General features: G+C 38.4%; 1 protein-coding gene across 2 annotated transcripts in view; it reads left to right on the forward strand.

The window, feature by feature from the left end:
• Positions 1-20,787, forward strand: part of LOC126457906 (ribonuclease P protein subunit p40-like) — a 281,204-nt gene that overhangs the window by 244,517 nt on the left and 15,900 nt on the right. Inside the window, exon 6 of one of the 2 annotated variants that reach the window (XM_050094585.1) lies at positions 18,889-19,026. The exons of the other annotated variant lie outside the window; for it this stretch is intronic. Within the exon in view, the coding sequence (XP_049950542.1) occupies positions 18,889-19,026 (138 nt within the window). The remainder of the gene's footprint in view (positions 1-18,888; positions 19,027-20,787) is intronic. 2 annotated transcript variants of the gene reach the window in all.

The raw sequence follows: 20,787 nt of genomic DNA on the forward strand, positions 1-20,787 counted from the left end.
GGTGATAGCAGGACAGGGCAGGGGATGGTGTAATGCTTGTTGTAGGAGTGTTCCGGGACATGGTGGGGACAATACAGAGCTCCTAGGTGCTGTTGGGAGGGGGGGGGGGGGGGCAGGTGGTTTATGGGAACGTAGGATGATTTCCCATCCTGCACAAGTCAGAAACTCTGGTGTTGGTTGGTGGTATCCAAATGGTGCAGGCTGTGAAGCACCCACTGGAGTTAAATGTGTTATGTTGGGCAGAATGCTCATCAACTGGGTGGTCCAGCTGTCTGTTGGCCACAGTCTGTTGGTGGTCATTTGTGCAGACAGACAGCTTGTTGGTTGACATGCCCATATAGAAAGCAGCACAGCGATTGTAGGTTAGTTTGTAGATCACATGGCTACTTTCACAGGTAGCCCTGCCTGTGATGGGATATGAGATGGTTGTGACTGGGCTCCGGTAGGTGGCAGTAGGATATTTGGGACAGGTCTTACATCTGTGAGCCATGAAGCAAGAGATTTGGGGCAGTGGTAGAGTAGAGATGAACAAAGATATTGCATAGGTTTGGTGGTTGATGGAAGATCACTGTGGGAGGTGCAGGAAGGATAGTGGGTACGATCTTTCTGATTTCAGGGCACAATGAGAGGTAATAAAAACCCTGATGAAAAATGTGATCAGTTGCTTCATTCCTGGGTGGTACTGAGTCACAAGGGGGGGCAGTACTTTGTGGCTTGTTGGTGGATATGTGGGAGGTGGTAGGTGACTGGTGAGACAATGCATGCGAGATCTGTTTCTGGATAAGTTTGGGAGAGTAATTTTGTGAAGGCCTCTGTGAGACACTTGGTATACGAGGTGTGGCTAGAAAAAAACCGGACTAGTACTGGTGAAACAATAAAACGAATGCAATAAGGCTGAAAGTCGCGTGGCCTGTCACGTGACTCTCGCTCCGCCTACTGCTCGAGTTTCATCTGCCTCCTGCACTCAGTCTGCCCGTGGCGTCTGTTTTAAGTAGTTGATGTTTTGTCTGTGCGTCGGAAAATGTTGAGTGTACAGAAAGAATAGCGTGTTAACATAAAATTTTGTTTCAAACTAGGAAAATCTGCAAGTGAAATGTTTGTAATGTTACAACAAGTGTACGGCGATGATTGTTTATCGCGAACACAAGTGTTTGAGTGATTTAAATGATTTAAATATGGCCGCGAAGACACCAGTGATGACACTCGCACTGGCAGACCATTGTCAGCAAAAACTGATGCAAACATTGAAAAAATCGGTAAACTTGTTCGACAAGATCGCCGTTTAACAATCAGAGCAGTGTCTGAGTTAACAGGAGTTGACAAGGAAAGTGTTAGGCAGATTCTTCATGAAAGTTTCAACATGAACAAAGTGTGTTCAAAAATGGTTCCAAAGTGTCTCACAATTGAACAGAAGGAACGCCGAAGAATGATTTGTTCTGACATCCTGGAAAACATTGAAAGTGATCCCACCTTCTTACAAAATGTTATTACTTGCAATGAATCGTGGTTTTTTACTTACGATCCCGAAACTAAGCGCCAATCGATGCATTGGAAAACTCCTGGTTCTCCACGACAAAAAAAAGCACGAATGTCAAAATCGAGGACTACCCTACGTGAGCGAGTACGGAGAAAACGGAACGATTTGTGGAGAAAAAAGTCATGGATCCTTCACCAAGACAATGCCCCAGCTCACAGTGCGTTGTCAGTGAAGACGTTTTTGGCAAAACATAACATTCCCATCTTAGATCATCCACCCTACTCACCTGATTTGGCCCCCTGTGACTTTTTTCTTTTCCCTAAAGTCAAGTCAGCTTTGAAAGGAACTAGATTTGAGACTGTTGAAGCAGTAAAAGAAAAAGCGACGGAAGTAATGTATGGACTTACCGAAAATGATCTGCAGCATTGCTATGAACAGTGGAAAATTCGTATGGAGCGGTGTAGAGACCGAGGAGGAGAGTACATTGAAGGAGATAACATGAAATTGTAAATAAATGTTTTTTCCAGCATCAGTCCGGTTTTTTTCTAGCCGCACCTCGTATTTGGAGAGGGACTGCTTGCCACTGCAGATGTGACAACCACAGTGCCTTGGCTGTATGGAAAGGGACATCTTGGTATGAAATGGTTGCCGGCTGTCAAAGTGGAGGTATTGTTGCTGGTTGGTAGGTTAGATATGGATGGAGATACTGATGTAGCCATACTTGAAGTGGCGTTCAGTAAAAATGAAGGTGACTTTTTGAGTTGAGGAGGATCAAGTGAAGTGAAAGGGAAAGAAAGTGTTGAGATACTGGAGGAACACATCAATTAACCTGAACCATATGAGACGTTTGGGGGACTGGGTGGTTAGGAAGGATACCTATAGGTGACCCAAGAATAGGCTGGCATAAGATGGTACTGCGTGTGTGCCCGTTGCCGTACCATGGGTTTATTTATTTGTGATGCCCTCAAAGGAGAAGTAATTTGAGCAGGGCGCCATGTGGTAAAGGAACAGATACTATGGAGAGTCAATCGATGAAATGGTTGGTGTCTTATATAGGAGAGTAGGGTGCGATAAGTAAACTGAAGGTGTTGATCCACAGGAGCAGAGATTCTCTCAGTGGTGGTACAGTAATCAGCCTTGATGGGGCATCCTGGATAGTTGGATTTTTGGACTTCAGAAAGCATGTCGGAGGTAGGAGTGCAGTGAGACTAGTGTTGAAGTAAGGAGAGGAGATAGATTCAGGGAACAGGTTGAGGAGGGATTGAAGATCCTGTTCGATTTCTGGAATAGGGTCACTGTGGCTGAGTTTTCAGATGGATGAATCTGACAGCTGGCAGAATCCATCCATCAGGTAATCACTGTGGTTCAAATCTTCAGTTGTGGACCCTATGTTGACAGGTAGGATTATAAGATCAGTATTAGTTTTTAGGGGGTGGATTATGGTTCTTCCTGTCAATGTAAGGTTGGTGGTGCTTGGTGAGGGATTTGGGGAATGATGGTGAGGCAAGGTCTGAGGTTAAGAAATTCTGGAATTTTAGCAACAGGTGATTAGGGGACAGTGCAAGTGGATCATGATTTGATGCAAACCCTGCCTCAGTGACCGCATTGCAGAAATCAACAGGATCTCCAGTCCCTCTTCAAATCCTTAGACTCAACCAAGAACCTGCCCCTCAAGTGCCATTCTCTGCTGACACCTGCCACTCCCCACACTCCTGCCTTTCGTGTGCTTCCTGCAGCCCAAAAGGCCAACTGCCCAGGATGCCACATTTTGGCCAGTTACTGTGCCTCCACTGAGAAATTTCTGCTCTCGTGGACTAACACTTTCACCCTGTTGTTCACTACCTACCTCCCTACATAAAACACAACAACCATTTCTTCCACTGACTCCCCACATTTCCTGTTCCTTCACCACACGGCACCCTACTCATCACTTAACGCCAACTCCCTCTACCCTATGCCCTGGTCACTTTTGAACATCTAGATGTAAGACCAGTCCCAAACATCCTCTCATCACTACCTACCCCAGACCAGTCAGAGGCATCTCGTATCCATCAAATATAGGGCTACTTGTGAAACCAATCATGTGATGTACAAGCTAATCTTGAACCAATGTGCTCTACTTTCTATGTGGAATGACAACTAACAAGCTGCCTGTCCACATGATTGGCCACCAACAAACTGTGGCCAAGACATGGCTGGACCATGCAGTTGCTGAACAAGCTGCCTAGCATAATGCACTTCACTTCAATGGGTGCTTCACAGCCTGCGCCATCTAGTTCCTACTAACCTTTTTCCGAATTGTGCAGCTGGGAACTTTTCCTGCAATGCATCCTATGTTTCCAAAAAACCCCTGGCCCCAACTTTCATTAGTCCCTGTCCTCCACTTACCAATCCCCTTCCCAGCTCCCACTCCAGCACTACATAGCCTTCTACTCTACCAATTCACCCACTAGTCTTTTTCCCTTTTGAACTTCTCTGCTTTTCTACTCCCTTCTCCCCCTTCCCTTCCCCAAGTCGTCCAACCTTCCAGCTGCACTTATCAGCCTTACCCTATTCCCACCATGTCCCTGCATCCTCTCACAAGCGGTGTAACACCTTCCCGCCACACCAACCTGTTATCCACCAATCTCTGCACTCCATGTCTCCTCCTCATCTCCACTGGACTGCTGCTCCCATCAGGCACAGTTATGACACAGTCTTGCATCAGTGGTCAGAGACCTGTGTGTGTGTGTGTGTGTGTGTGTGTGTGTGTGGTGTGTGTGTGTGTGTGTGTGTTTTAATATGTCATGTGTTTTGTATGTCAAAAGAAGGCCATTTGACCAAAAGCTTAAATGTATAGCAGTCTTTTCATTGTGCCTATTTGCAACTCAACATCTCCTCTATATGATCCTTTTCCTAATATTGTTAAAATTTTTATCCTACTATACTGGCAGTCGTGAAAGTAAATCTGCATTCACATTTTGTGCTGTGGACCTGAAAATGATTTTATATTCATAATTGGACAAAAGTAGTGTGCAATGCTGCAATCATTGAGCTGTTTTTGAAGGAACAGTATTATTTGGTCCAAAGAGAGCTGCTGAATTCTTGTGGGCTGTGATGGAAATGAACTTACAGCCATAGATATAGTCATGAAATTTTTAACAGTGAAAGTAGTCACAAGTGCTTCTTACTCAGTCTGACTGTAGTCCCTCTAGGCTACTATCAGTGTCTCTGACATGAATGCTATTGACTGTGCAGAACATATTGCTGAAGTGCAAAATGGCACCATTTCTGTATTCCATAGAGACTGAACGGAGTATATGTAACCATGAATCTTTGTATGTTGTCATCTAAAGATATTTGTAAAATAGACCTCCTTGAAATCAAGTCTTGTAGAGTATACACTGCTTGCTAAGGCAGACATCAGTTGTCCTGGTTTTGCATTTGGGTAAGAATCAGTGATATGTTGCACATTTTGCTTTGAAGTTACCACAGATCCGTAATGTGCCATTTGATTTCTGTACAACACTACTGATGTTGTTCACTGACTACTGGTCATATACTCAATAATACCATACTGCTCAAGCGAGTCAAGGTCCTGCTTAACTTTATCCTTTAATACAAACTGCTTCAATAAATTTTCACACAGCTGTTGTCTTCATTGCGGTGTGTGCCTTCTAATCATTAATGCTACTTGTTGCTTTGGAAAAATATGTATATATTATCATACTTTTGCAATGGGTTTTGAACCATTTTTTGCAATTGGTTTTGCAACAGTTTGTCAGGATGTCAGTATGAATCTGATTCACTCGTTCATGAATGGTGAAGCTAGGGATATTGAAGAGATTAAATCCCAGCAAATTTGTTGCCTTCTGAGAATCAACAACTATGAATCTGGCGTATTTTGTGAATTGCTTGTATGCAACACCCTTAAAAATTTGGGCTGTGACTGGTATCTGTTGGTTGGTATAGCTAAATAACTTACTTTGAAATTCATTTAATTTCTACAATCATAATTTCTTGTATGCCTGAAGACTAATTACATCAATTGATGACCCTGTGTCAGTTTGAAATTTTAATGGCAATTTGTTCACTCTGAGAGTGATAGATAAAGCCTCATTATTCACAGAAAAGATCACATTCACTTTATGTTTTGATTGTAAAAGTTTATTGATTTGTTCATGTTCATTTTGAACATCACTTGAATTTTTATTCTGAATCACTTTTGAAATGCCTAAATGACTTATTTTGTTTCCTGTTTTGCTAAGTGTTACACAGCTCTGTTCTATGTCCTCACCTGTGACAACAATTGCAATGCATGTTTTGATACCACACCATGCACAAGATTTTAATTTAGTATTAGAGAACTGTTTATGGGATGTAGATTCCATCATGGTCTTTGCATGCTCTGTAAGGTTGTGGTGTGACTGCACTGATCATGTGGCCACACCAGCTGCCTCTGCAGTGTAAACAAGAATCTGCCTATGCACTGGAGTGTTTCAGCTGATAGTCACATCTGCTCATGTGCCCAAACTAATGGCAGCAGCCTTGCAAAGAAATTTACTGTCTGCTGACTGCATGATCAACATGTCTTGTATGAGAGAATATGCATATGACTTTTTACAGTCGCCATTTGTGCACTGAAATTTTCACTCTCTAGTTAAGCTCTGTAATTGTGGTACCCACTTTTTATAACTTTGATTCAGCTTCTTAAAACATAAAAAAAATTATGCCTAAATGATTAATGGAAAATCTCATATAAAGATGTGAAACAAATACTAACAAAGAAAAGAGGGGCTGGCCAGTACTTACCTCAGCTCAGTACAGCCGATAGATACACAAAAAAAATTAAATTTTCAATTTTAAATTTTCGGTTCTGTTTTTGTGTATCCATCGGCTGTACTGAGCTGAGATAAGTACTGGCCAGCCCCTCTATCTCTTTGTTAGTATTTGTTTCACATCTTAAAAAATTATTCCTGGCAGCTGAAACATGTTACTTAAGCCTCATAATGTGAGTTTAATTTACATTAAATTTCTCTATTGGCCAGAATCAGTGGATTAATTTCTGACATACTTTTTTCACCAACTGAAAGATGTCAGCAACAGCATTAGCAGTAAGGAAAGATTTGTGCTCAGTGTCAGCTGATACATGATATGTGGTGAAATTTTGTTCACTCTGAAGATATAATTTGGCCAAACTACAAGATTTCAGTTGAACACTGGAAATGATGGTAGCCTTATCGTAAGGGGTTCTCGGCCATTTCACCTGTCAGCTAATTGGGATGGCCACACCAAAAGTAACTCTTACATATTTGAGAGTTGCTGGAGAAACAGCAGCATTGACTGGGAAAGATCTGTTTGGGCCATGTTTGAAAAATATAATGCAGAACATTATATAATACTCACTTAAATCTTCTGTAAGAGAAATTGGGATTAGTGCTCCACTCACTGATCAGAAACCAATGGAAATGCCATGCTCTAAATTTGAATACCCTCTCCCAGCATTTGTTTGCCAGGTACGTTGTACTAAAAGAAATTCTTTATTAAGCATTAATGATTTGTAGCCTTCCAACATGGAAAGTTTGTATCCTTTCTTTTCCACACCTTTATTTTAAAATTTCACTCTGATCACTGATACTTTGCTACCACTATCTCAGAGGACTTTGGTTTCTTCTCTGCCTACTTTAATCTGAACTTTTGGGTGGTAACTCTTTTGCTCTGGTATTTCAGGCCCACATGTGAAACTTGTTCATTTTCTCTGTGTTCCCATTTCTTAACCCTTCTCCTTCTTTCCATGGATTTCGCACTGCCTCCAGAGACCCCCTCAGTTAGTGCCCATTTTAGGTGGCAACTTTCCTATTCTGCCTTGATGGCAACTTTCCTATTCTACACTGAAGCGCCAAAGAAACTGGTACAGGCATGCGTATCAAATACAGAGATACGTAAACAGGCAGAATTCGGCACTGTGATCGGCAACGCCTATATAAGTCAAGAAGTGTCTGGTGCAGTTGTTAGATTGTTTACTGCTATCACAATGGCAGGTTATCGATATTTAAGTGAGACTGAAAGTGGTTTTATAGTCAGTGCATGAGTGATGGGACACAGCATCTCTGGGGCACCAGTGAATGGGGGATTTTCCTGGATGGCCATTGCATGAGTGTACTGTGAATATCAGGAATGCAGTAAAACATCAAATCTCCAACACTGCTGCAGTCAGAAAAAGATGTTGCAAGAACAGAACCAATGACAACGGAAGAGAATCGTTCAACATGACAGAAGTTCAACCCTTCTGCAAACAGTTGACGATTTCAATCCTGGGCCATCAACAAGTGTCAGCATGTGAACCAGTCAATGAAACATTATCGATATTGGCTTTCGGAGTCAAAGGCCCGCTCGTGTACCCTTCATGGCTGCATGACACAAAGCTTTACGCCTCGCCTGGGCCCATCAACACTGACATTGGACTGTTGATGACTGGAAACATGTTGCGTAGTCGGACGAGTCTCATTTCAAATTGCATCGAGCGGGTGGATGTGTACAGGTATGGAGACAAACAACCTCATGAATCCATGGACTCTGCATGTCAGCATGGGACTGTTCAAGTTGGTGGAAGCTTTGTAATGGTGTAAGGCATTTGCAGTTGGAATGATGTGGGATCCCTAATATGTCTAGATACGAGTCTGACAAGCGACATGTACGTAAGCATCCTGTGTGATCACCTACATTCATTCATGTCCATTGTGCATTCCAACGGACTATGGCAATTCCAGCAGGACAATGCGACAACCCACATATCCAGAATTGCTACAGAGTGGCTCCAGGTGCACTCTTCTGAGTTTAAACACTTCCACTGACCGCCAAACTCCCCAGACATGAATATTATTGAGCATATGTGGGAAGCATTGCAACGTTTTTTTCACTGACAACTCCTACAAAGTGTCTTTATTTTCAAGGGAAAACAAACTTTCTTCCACTGAGCCTACTTGAACTATCAATGCCAATTCCTGGGTCTTGATTGGTAACTTGTCCACAGTTTTTCAAACCAGACCTTTTCCCTCCCGTGGTTGATTCATAGAGGGGATTCTTTCTACTAACTAGATGATAAACCAGTTGGGAGCAGTCACTTTCACACATTAGTATACTTTACCTGCAGAGTTATTATTTATGTGGTGACTTAACTGCTCTTTGAATTTGTCTTCAAATTTAGAGTAGTCTAGTAGATGGCCTTCGAAGTGTAGTCTAGTTTATCCTCTGACGTGAAGTTAATTACAGTGGAATTTATTATTTCTCTATCTTGCATCCACGTACAGTATCTTGATTTGCTGCAGAAGTTCTGTTGGTTGCAGTTTCCCATTTTCTCACCCTCTTTATTTTTCTTTTCTCCAGCTCACTCACCTCTTTCGTTTCACTTCTCCACCTCTCACTTCTGTTTGACCTTTAAATGTAATGAGGATGTGCTGAAAAGTAATGCCTCTGAATTAAATAAAACAAATTGTATTTACGTATTTGCAGCTCCCTACTGCTATAGGACACTGAATTGTAGTGTGTAATGTGGCAGTGAGTAAACTCACATAGTGTTTTTAGAGATACCAGCTTTTCAGTTCTACAGATTTTTTGTACATTCTGGTATCATGACAAGTATACTACCATTATAATGAGTACTACAATGATTATTTCCTATCACCACAGTCTACCATAGCCAAATACCTGTAGGCAAAAAGAGAGAATTAAGATTATAAGACAGGTTACATGATCCACTCTTAAGGGTTTCATTACATGAAAATTGTTTTCTCTCTTTCAGAGTTTCACAACTAACTCTCCTTCCTGTAGTTGTGAGATTGTTAAGTAGACTTTGACCTTTATTAAATTCCATTTACAGCCAATGCTGTAAACCAGATTATTTTCTGTCGTGAATGGACCAGGTTCATTAATACAACTGGTTCTTGTTGTATCACCACAGAGGAATTTACTGTTTCCCTCACTTCTTCTCCTACATCACATTCGGCAGATCCCCCTCAGGAAGCAGCGTCCTTAGGGATTTGCAACAAGTCAAGATACCTGCGAACAAAGTAAATCATTTGTTAGAAAGTACATTAATAATTAACTTCTGTTAAGCTACTATAAAGTATTTATGTTTAGTCAAACTAAATTTTACATATACAAATTAACTGGAAAGCTGCTGCTTTGAAGGGGAGGGGGGAAGGATGGAACTAATATTGAAAATTGCCAGTTATCATCTTGCAGTGGAATTTGCTGTCACTTATCAGTTTCTGTAACTCACCATAGAACTTATCTACTATTTCATCAGCACCATAGAATTTTTGTACATAAATTTGAATGATTTTCATGTACTACCTTTTGTTAATTTCAAAAACAAGTCTTGCTATTCTGTCTAAGATTGCTTCAGTATCTGTAACATTTCTTGTTTGCAATAAAGCTTACACCTGAATTTGCCTTCTCTTCTGTTACTCTGGAGTAAAATGCTTGAGTTGATTGTAACACAACTAACTTATGTATAGATCCTAGAGTTTGCCAATTTAGTCTTCCTAAATAAAAATGTAGCAGAAGCAGTTGGGTTTCTAAAGTCTATGTTATTTTCTGTTTAGCCATACTTTATGCAGTGAGATTCAGACAAAAGAATATTTGGCCATATCCATATCCATCCATAGTCTGCAGCCATTATCCAAGTTCTCTCAGTCCACCACATGTGACAGTAGGACCTTCAACAGATTTACCCATGGTACACTAGCTTGTCAGGGCCCAAAGTGTGTCATAAGACACGGAAATAGTTCTGAACCTTGGCAGAACTATGCTCACAGCAGTTTTAGTCCAGGCCTGAGTGGTTCTCAGTATCCTAGCCTCAGATCAAGATAACTAGTTTGTTTACTGATCATATGAAAGCAAGGATCTCATGTCAGTTTGTCATTTAGTGGGCGGTGAGTCTTTATGTGACCCATAGTAAATTTAATCGGGAGAGTAGCAGACTTTTAGTCACCACTCATTCTGCAGTATGGGTTGGCGAGAAGCCCATTTATATTTTTCCCCATAAGATAATACATAAAGATTCTTACTGTATGGGTACTAACAGCTGCACAGTGTGAATATCTGGTTTGGTTCTCTTCATCATCAATATGCTGTAATAAGGACTATTCTCATCAGTTCTTAGTAGAGTCAGCTTTTGCAAAGTTTTCAAGCTGCATTTCCAGTATGCCTAAATTGTAGGTTTACAGTCATGGGGTCTTACCAGTTTCGAGTTATGGCAGTGATATATTAAATTATAACTTGACACACATTCAAAAGTTTAAGCCTTATCTGAAAAAGGAGAGTTGTGAGACATGAGCTTCTCTTGGCTTATGAGAATATAGCTGAGTGACATTGTGTTATTTTCAAGGGCACAAATGCAATGAGAGATCGCTGAGCATGGCAATTTAAGCCCTCAGTGGGCAGGGCTGCATTGGTGCTTAAACCAAAGTGCACTGTATTTGGAAAGACAACATACACAGTAAACAGCTGGCACCGCACACAACCAACAATGCTCTATACAATGGTTCTCCATGGTGCTATGGTCTGATTTATGTATGAATGCTAAACTAAATGGGGTGTGATTGACAGCTCCCTTACATTATCCATGACTGTCTTTCACAGACTGTACAAGTGCACTAATCTTGAAAGGTGGTTGAAAAACACACTTCATACAGGGTTTCCTTAGAAAATGACCAATCCTGTTGGAAAGACTACCTTCATAGGGGAAAAAAACTGTAGACTTAAGAGGTTAACTAAAATATTTGAACTGCTTTGCCAGCTCACAACAAACTGTCACATTTATACCTAACCTAGACCTCAGACTACACTACAGTTCAGTGTGTCACCACATCTAAGACTTCATGTTCACATTCATCATCTGTGCCATCTCATAACCAGACTGTCATCTTCTGACCTAATCTAGAGATTGGGCTATACTACAGATCATTCCTGCATTGCAAAAACTAATACATATGCAAAATAAATATTTTCAGTGTTCTGTTCTCTTTCTGTTTGCACATGTATGACATTATAAACATAATTGTTATCATGGTGGGGCGAAACAGATGTTTGGTATCAGTAGGTTCAATTGACTCTACTTAAGTACTATGTCATGGTCCTCATCAGTACCTGATTCTCAGTTGGTCAATAGCACAGTGCATGTCTGATCTGGCTCTCATTGTACCATTCATGCTAAAAGATAATCATGTCTGATCTGTCTCTCATGTACCCATTTTGGAAAAAACAACCTCACAATAGTATGTACAGTGAGAGACAGACATGACACATTGTGTTGTTGACCAACTATGAAACAGGTGATTGGTGATACTGAGGCAGTGTCTAAGTCTCAGCTTTTCTATCCTTTCACAGACATTATTTCCAGCAGGATGGGTTGTATTCTGAAGAAAATTGATATGAAGTGTGTTTTGTAATTTCTCTCTAAGATTAGGGCTTTATAGAGTCTGTAAAAGCATTTGTGATGGGTGTCTTCATATCCCTTGGAGTTTTGGCATGTCACACATTTCAGACCATTAAGATATAGAGAACAAACATGACACACTTTTAACAGAGGGATCAATCTTGATTCCAGAGCATTGCCTTGGTGGTGGTCATACTATGGCATATAAGAAGCCAGAGATTCAAGCATACACTTCCAGTTACTGGGTAGCTTTGTTAAATACTAGCAATTGTCTAGGACATCACTCAGCTTCATTCTTATAAGTTATTTGAACTATGGAGAGATGCGTGTTGGGACTTACTAGGGAGACAAGAAATCAAATTAAATTATGAGACAAAATTATGACAATAATGTGAATTTGGGTAAGACATGGGGCCAGACAGATGGATGCTCAATAGATAAAGGGAATACTTGGATTACACCAAGAGATAAAAAAACACCAAGAATACAAGCTAATGAAAGATGTGTAGACATTACAAAATATGTAGGACCAATATGGTGTACAGAGCAGAAGACCCAAATGGGTAGAGAAGTCAGGAGGTGGCCTTTATTCAACAGTAGGTGACAAATGGCTGATGATGAGCCTCTATAAAGAATCCTTTATAAAAACTAAACTAAGAGGCAGTTAGTCTTTTTTGTATTGTTGTTCACAGAGCTGGATGGAATGAAATGTGTCTGTAACTAGAGATGACTTTCTTAACTGAATTTTTATACATGGGTGCTATTATAATATATTAAATACTTCCAGGAAATATCCCTTGACTCTTTGGTTGATTAAACAGATAGTTTAAGGGTGTTGTTGTCAAATCAACATAATATAAGGAGTCATTTCCAGTACCTGAAACTAATCTTTATTTGCTTGTATTTATGTTTTCTGCACACCAAACTTGCCTGTTTTGGCTTACAATGTCATTTTCAAGTGCACCTTTGGGTGTTGTGAATAGTGAATCTTGTTATCATCTTACTTATGATCAATAACGTCATTTTCGTGAATGACATTTTTACCTACTTATAGGTGGAGTTCATGATCAAATGGCATCCAGGGGTCAGCTGTGCAGTGTGTGGTATGAAATAATGTTATTTTACTCGTTTTTCAGTGTGACATTTTTTGTTGTAACTTTTTGATGGCTATGTGACAGCTGGGACCCTTAGAAGCTGTACATTTACAGATTTTTTCTTCTTTGGGACTCAGGGATGGTGTGTCTGTTGCATAGATATTATCTGGTTAAAATTTTTTGTACATGTGTTATCTGTTATTTCATATGCTCATCCTCTCTTGTTATCAAAAATTTCAATAAAATTTTCTAAGTAGGGCTTGTGTTTCATTTCAGTTTGTTCATTGATTAAGTTGTCTGGGAAATTTATTGCATAGGTGTGTATTTCTAATTCTTCCAAAATATTTGTAGTATGTTGTTTAGATATTTCATTTAAAATATGTTTTCTGTTTTGTGGCTTTCATTTTTAAGATGTATGTAGAAAGCTGATTGATTGATTGCTTTCATGTGCTATCATATGTTCTTTGAATCTAATGTTGATGTTTCTTCCCATTTCACTGAAAATGAAAATGAAAACAACAAAGCAGACCACACTGAAAACACTGTACAGTTTTTACACAGAACACGTAAGGGATGTACTATATTTTGTAAGAACTACAGATATACACAGATATGAAAAATCTCTCTAACAACTTACTCAATGAGCAAACTGGCCTGAAACAAAAGCCTTACTTAGAAAATTTCATTCAAATTTTTGACCATTACAAAGGATGAACATATGAAATCACAGGTAACATATATACAAAAAATTTTACCCAAATAACATCTATGCAACAGACACAGCACCCCTGATTCCCAAAGAAGAAAAATCTATAAACATAAAACCTCTAAGGATACCAACAGTTGACCAACAGCTGACACAAAAAATTTTATATTAAAAAAATACATGGGTATCATTTCATAACAGACAGCTCACAATTGGCCCTTGGATGCCATAAGATTGTGAACTCCACTTGTACATAAGTAAAAATGTTATCGATCATCAGTAAGACATAAATAATACTCATTGTTCACAGCACTCACAGGTGCACTTGAAAATGGAATTGTAAGGCAAAAAAGCCAAGTCTGTTGTGCAGTAATCCCTAAATATAAGAAAATAAAAATTATGTTGCAGCTGCTGGAATTCACTTCTTATAAAATTTTATATTTTCACTTAGTTCATGCTGCAGGCCCTACTAGTAAAAACAAAATAATAGTAAAAACAATAATAATAGCAAATATTGATCAATATAAGATTTTAATACTCTGTCAGTAACATTGTGGCCATGGCGGTCTAGTGGGAAAGCACTAGACTCCGGCACTGGAAGTCTCTGGTTCAGTCGCAGAATGGAGCAAGAAATTTTCCTCATTCCAATGACTCCAGGATGGTCCCAGGTCCACTAAGGCTGGTATTAAATATGTACTGGGGATCCTTCCCAGTGAAAATGGTGGCCGCTGTGATGGGCCCCATCACACTACCCATCTAGTGTCATGACAAAGAAACGCAGCATTTTACCTGCAGTTAGGCCAGTAGGAAGGTCATGGGCTTGCATCATAGTCATTACTTTACCTTTTTATTAGTAACACTATCATAGTTGGAAGAATTATGATTTATTAAGTACATGCTGATATCTTTAAGCTTCTGTATTTTTGAAACTAATTTCTATTTGTGAACTAAACAGCATCTGCTGTAATAAATGCATCAACATTTGGCAAGTACTCTACTGCCACTGCAAGGTAGTATTCATAGAAACAAATGGCCAGAGATACCAGTGTATCATGATTTCTATCTCAGATGTAATTTAATCCACAAATGAATCAGTCATTGAGGAAAGGTCATGAATCAACCTTTTTTACAAAACTTAGCTAAATATTGGAACTGGGTGATGAAGGGTAGCCAGATTAGTACATACAAGGAGGTCTGTAGCCAAACATCAAATGGCATCAGTATCAGACTTTGAAATCGTCACACCATGTAGAAAGGTCATGAGTCATTGACTCATGCCCTTTTTGCAGTGACTATATGGAAGGGCATTTAATTGAGCGCAGAAGACATTGGTGGCCTATTGCTGCTTTCACGTGTAAATGTTCTTGTTACGTTTGACAACCTGTAACACTCTAGTTGGTCTAGAAGGTCTAAAAAATTTTGCAATAAAGTTATTAAAGTTTCTGAACACTTTGAAAAAAAAAAATAACGATTGTGGACTGAAATTTGACTACATACAAAATTTGCAGTTATCAAGTATTTCTGTTTGTGGTGGCCTTTATGTGGAAAAGCTATGGGACAATGTTTTTAATACACAAAATTTGACAAGCACTCACACTATTTTGAGTACCATGAGGACAAAGCCAGGAAAGTGGAAATAAAATTTGCACATTTCTATATCAATGTATCCAGAAACATATCCCAAAAAATGTGAATGAACTAACCTGTTCTCCAACAGGTGTGCTGTTTAGAATAAGAATAACACAATGATTCACTTTTGTTTAACACTAGTATCAACTGGGAGATTTGAGAAGGTGAAACAGTACTTCCCTATACACAGATGTAGTTTTCTCCCAAATGGTAGAGATGGGATACAAAAAAGCAGGTGAGCCATCATGCCGGGACCTATTATATACTTGAAGAATACGCCATAATGATAAAAAAAAGCTTCAAGTAGATTCTCAAGGGAAAATGTTGACAATGTTGTTATATTAGTATTTAAAAACTGGTAGCCTGTCTATTTTAAAAAGTCTTGCCTTTCTGAATCGGGTATGGAAAAATTTCCTTAGGAACATAAGATTTCTTTTTCCTCTTCTACATTAATGAGTTTTGAGTATGATACACATTTTCCTGGGTAAGTAAAAGTAGAGCAGTTCATTGATGGTGCTGTCAGAGAGATATTTCAACTCCTTTACTGTTTTGCTAAGGACCCCGTACTTCTTAGTGAGTTAGGGTATCCTGAATAATGGATATAGTGAAAGTGAAGAGAGATACTCCACCTGAGTATATGAAATTTTTTGACCAATTGGAAGAATGGTCAATAGCAGGGGAACAAACAATAATGATGATGATTATTATGATCAAGAATATTGTTTTAATATGTTTTTATTCACCATTGTTACAAGAAGTACAGCTACAGCTCAGAATGTGACTAAAATACTAGCACCCTCATTTGAGCTTGCAGTACAGCATATGCACTGATTCTGTAATTCAAATCCACCTGTTTTTCCAAGTGTAGCTTTCATTTATTGTAATGAACAGTTGTTCATCACAAAAAGATCATCAGTTAGCAAATTTTAAATTTACCTTTTTGCTAAACTGTAAATTACAAAACAAAAATACACTGTGCTTTGCAGTCCTTGAAGACTCAAGACTCAATAACTATTTACATTACAGTAACAATAAATATAATCAAGGTATATGCTGTAAGAAGTTTTAGCCTTCTGCCGTAAAATTTTCCTTTTTTGACTCATAACCATGACAAATTCAAATAGTGTGATCCTTTCCAAGCAATATTATAGCAAAGTGTACACTATCCTACTGATGTTTCATGGAAATGACTTTAATATTTTCTGAATTTGATGAAAAAGTATAGTGTAAAAATTGCTCTCTGTCACATTTTATGGATATTTGTTGAACTGAAGTTTTTCATTAAATACCTCCATACATTAACTCCCATTAAAATTTTTGTTATTCGTTATTGAAAATATCTGCATTTTTCCATGAAAGTGGAATTAGTTCATCACGAATTGCTGAAGGAGAGCTGTGTGCAAAAGAACTGAGTGTGTGATTTTGCAACTATGTTATAAGTTCAATACCGTAAACAGTACGCTAGTGCAGTCTTATGATGAAAAAAACTGAATAATATGTTATAGACTGAAAGAAAGCATTGGATGCTCATAATTTTCAATTTTACTTCAGTCTTTCATAGATTTGGCAGGCTTAACTGCAAACCAATGTATTATGTAGCCATAACATTACTGCTGCAAATTGGAGTCAATAATTGTGCTAACTCATCGTATGCAAGTGGCAAAGGAGCTTGAAAGTTTCAAGTTTTCCAGTATTATGTAGTGACAGTGGGAATCACTGCATCAATAAAAACTACCATCATCACTCTTGACGTAAGTTGCAGTCTTACATGAAGACAGTACTGCATTGTGCGTAAGGCTGATACACATTCTTAACAAATCTATGACAATTCGAACATTTGACCTTTCTGACATTAAAATTTCATTAAGTATTTGGTTAAATAAAGTTGTTCGGTGAAATTAATAGTGATAGGATTTCCAAACATAAGTTTTGTAAATTAGTTTACAAATAGGAATTATTCATTGATAATAGTATTTTTAAATAATGGTTGCATCCTTGGATCTTTCAAGTAATGAAATTAATTTATTTAAAAAAATAATGTTGAAATAATACATAAGGCAGAATTGTTTCAATTAAACAATTTGGTTTTGAGGATATTTTACAAGTGATAATGTTTCCTTTGCAGAAATGGAATTTACTTTAGAACAACTACATCAGCTCAAAATATATACTCATAAGATAAATTATTTAGATAAATCAGATAGATTATTTAAAGTGACACAGAATTAGTAAATGGAGATATATTCCACTATGTACTTCACCCAATAGAGCCTTCTAGATTTTTACTGTTTTTGTGCATGTATTTCTCACTTTTGACAAATATATTTTTTAATTATCCAAAGTGCAAAAGCACTAAAATTGAAATATAAGAACTACGGATTTGTAAACAGCAGCAATAATTTAGAATGTAGTGATGTTTGGCAAGAGACAGAGGGTGTTTGGTCCTTAGACACTCAGAACGGTGATTAGCTGCAGGGCAGTACCTGGCGAAGCAAACTACTGTTACAGCAGATGTGACAGCTTGCTGGCATGAAAGTAATCTCTTCTGGCCCAGCAGCTTACTTTTTCATATTCCCTTGCACTTATCTAATGCAGTCCTTCGTCACTTGCTATCTCATGCCAATATTTTTGCACCTTCGTGCCTACTACATCAGATGTTCTCAGTAATCTTTATTTATTTTGCTTTTATTTTTATTCTGTTAAATGTCTGTGGCTGATGCACATTAATCATGGAACATGTCATTGTATAACATACTAGGACTTACCACACTGATGAACAATGAGACCATTCCACACATTCCATATTTTTTCTCTCTCCTTTTTACTTTTGTATGTAAAAAGCAAATAAATTTTTAATGTGAATAAATTCTAGTGATTCATAAGCATTGTTTATTTCTTGGCATGGTGTAATTTCTGTTATCACTGTAACAGTTACGGGTATGAGGTTTGTAAGTAATTGTGGGGCATCTTAATAGAATTTTTTCACAAACATTTTTAAATACTATAATAAATTCTTATTTGGTAAAATTGTGTACAAAATCTCTCAAAATTCAATTTTTTATCATATGAATTCCATTGTCTCATTGGCTAACTTTATCATTGTGAGAATACTTGTTAAGTACTGTATTTTTTCTGACCTGATAATAGACAAATAAAGGGAGAAGGCCCTCTTTTACCAAATACCACCCTGGTTTTCTTTTAGAGGGACTCTGTTCTAATTATTGCTTTGACAAAATTTCTTCGCCGGCCGGTGTGGCCGTGCGGTTAAAGGCGCTTCAGTCTGGAACCGCGTGACCGCTACGGTCGCAGGTTCGAATCCTGCCTCGGGCATGGATGTGTGTGATGTCCTTAGGTTAGTTAGGTTTAATTAGTTCTAAGTTCTAGGCGACTGATGACCTCAGAAGTTAAGTCGCATAGTGCTCAGAGCCATTTGAACCATTTGAACAAAATTTCTTCCATTCGAATAAATTTATTACACCTTCATATTTAACTCTTGTTTTACTATGTATGTTTAAACAAGAAACCAGATATATGTATTTAACTATTGTTTCCTTATAAATAGAAATTTGGAGCCAAGAGAGGATTTTTTGTCAACCTACAGTGTTCCTGATGGCTGTAAACTAATTGGCCAAGTTGCTTATGTGAGCTGGCAAGGATTCTTCACTAAAAAGCCCATTCTAAAGCTTCTACAAATTTTACGGTATGTTGTTAGCTTATTGTCTTTAGTTTAATGTTTTAATGTTATGAACAGATTGACGACATCATCATGGGTAGCCCCTTGTCACCCATGCTGATCAACTTGTTTATGGAAGATTTTGAAGAGAAGTAGTACACAGTATGCAGTCTCATTTGCACATAAAATTTGTTGATGATTAGTTTTTGATGGCAATCATCCATTATCAGGTTTCATAACAGAGATTCTACAAAGACTTGAGGAGAAGGTGCTTGACTCTGCTGTTTTAAATCTAATATTTTCTTTAGGTATGTGGATGATACTTTTGTAGTATGACCTCAAGGCAGAGACCAACTATATCAATTTTTTGATCATCTTAGTTCCATACATGAGACCATTCAATTTATCATGGAGATAAGAAAGGACAGATGCCTCACTTTTTTTGGATGTGTTGGCTCACAGCAAAACTGGTGGCTTTGTGGATGTGCTGTTTAGTGCACAGGTGGATGGTGGATGATGTAATGAGTCCCAAATGCTTGAGGAACTCACACATTTGTAGAGAGTGTCTGAAGATAAAGGCTACTGACCTCATAAAAGCCATAATGCTTTGCAATACAAACTGAAGCCAGTCATCGCAGTTCAAGATGCTGACAAGGAAAGATTTCATTTTGTGGCCTTCCTAGCATATATCACGAGTCTTCGAAAATAGTCTCCATTGTGAGAAAATATTGTGAACTTGATCATTCACCCACCACTTAAGATGGCCATTCTGCTTGGTTTTCTGAAAACATGACCCTGACTCTTCATATGGCAGATATGTATAAGACCAATTTGAGTATGGACATACATAAGACAATCAAACAATGAAAAATCCAGGATGGAATGTAACAATGTTATGAGAAGGAAAGTTGCTGAGTAGCAGATAGGCACAATAAAAAGATTTTCACACGTAAATGTTTTGGCCAATGGCCTTTGTTAACAATAGATGCACAGGTGTGCACATGCGCGCCCCCCCCCCCCCCCCCACACACACACACACACACACACACACGACTGCAGTTAGTCTTAGGCAACTGAAACCACACTGTGGCTGTTGCATTTTAAAAGGCATTGCATGGGGGCTTAATTAAATAAAATGCAAACTAACTTCCTTCTGCATAGCCATAAAGCTATCTGTGTTCGATGCTATTCCAGAATCTTCTATCGTTAATCTCGTATTCTGTGAATTTTCTGATTGAGAAAAATTTTGAACTGTTTCCAGACTATTTTCCCGACTTATTACATTGTTTTCCACTACATTATTTATGACACTGTTTTCCTCTGTTGGCGAGTTCGCCATGTTAACAATTTCATCATTCTCACTATTCATCATTTTTGCCTTTTTCATTGATCGCGTAATCATTTACAAAACGTAAAAAATTCGTCACTGTACGAAAATTACACACTCCTCATCTCCAACAATACCATTCACACGAGATGTTTCCCTCAAACACGATTAACGAACAATTGAAATAATTGCACTAAATTGTCAAACGCGTATACAAGACCACGAAATTAAATTCTGAAAAAAAAAATACCATTAGAAGAATGACAATTAACAAATCTACACATGCAAAATAGACTACAATTACTAAACTACAAATTACTACAACAATACTACTGTCTACTATTTTTACAATCAGAAGAATTCCAAGGGACGATCCTGGCAGGGTCGCCACTTGCATGGGGGCTTAATTAAATAAAATGCAAATATTTTTAGTAGCTGTATGTCCGATTACGCTGTTTCGT

This window comes from Schistocerca serialis, chromosome 2 (assembly GCF_023864345.2).
Source record: "Schistocerca serialis cubense isolate TAMUIC-IGC-003099 chromosome 2, iqSchSeri2.2, whole genome shotgun sequence".
Classification (NCBI taxonomy): Eukaryota; Metazoa; Arthropoda; class Insecta; order Orthoptera; family Acrididae; genus Schistocerca; species Schistocerca serialis.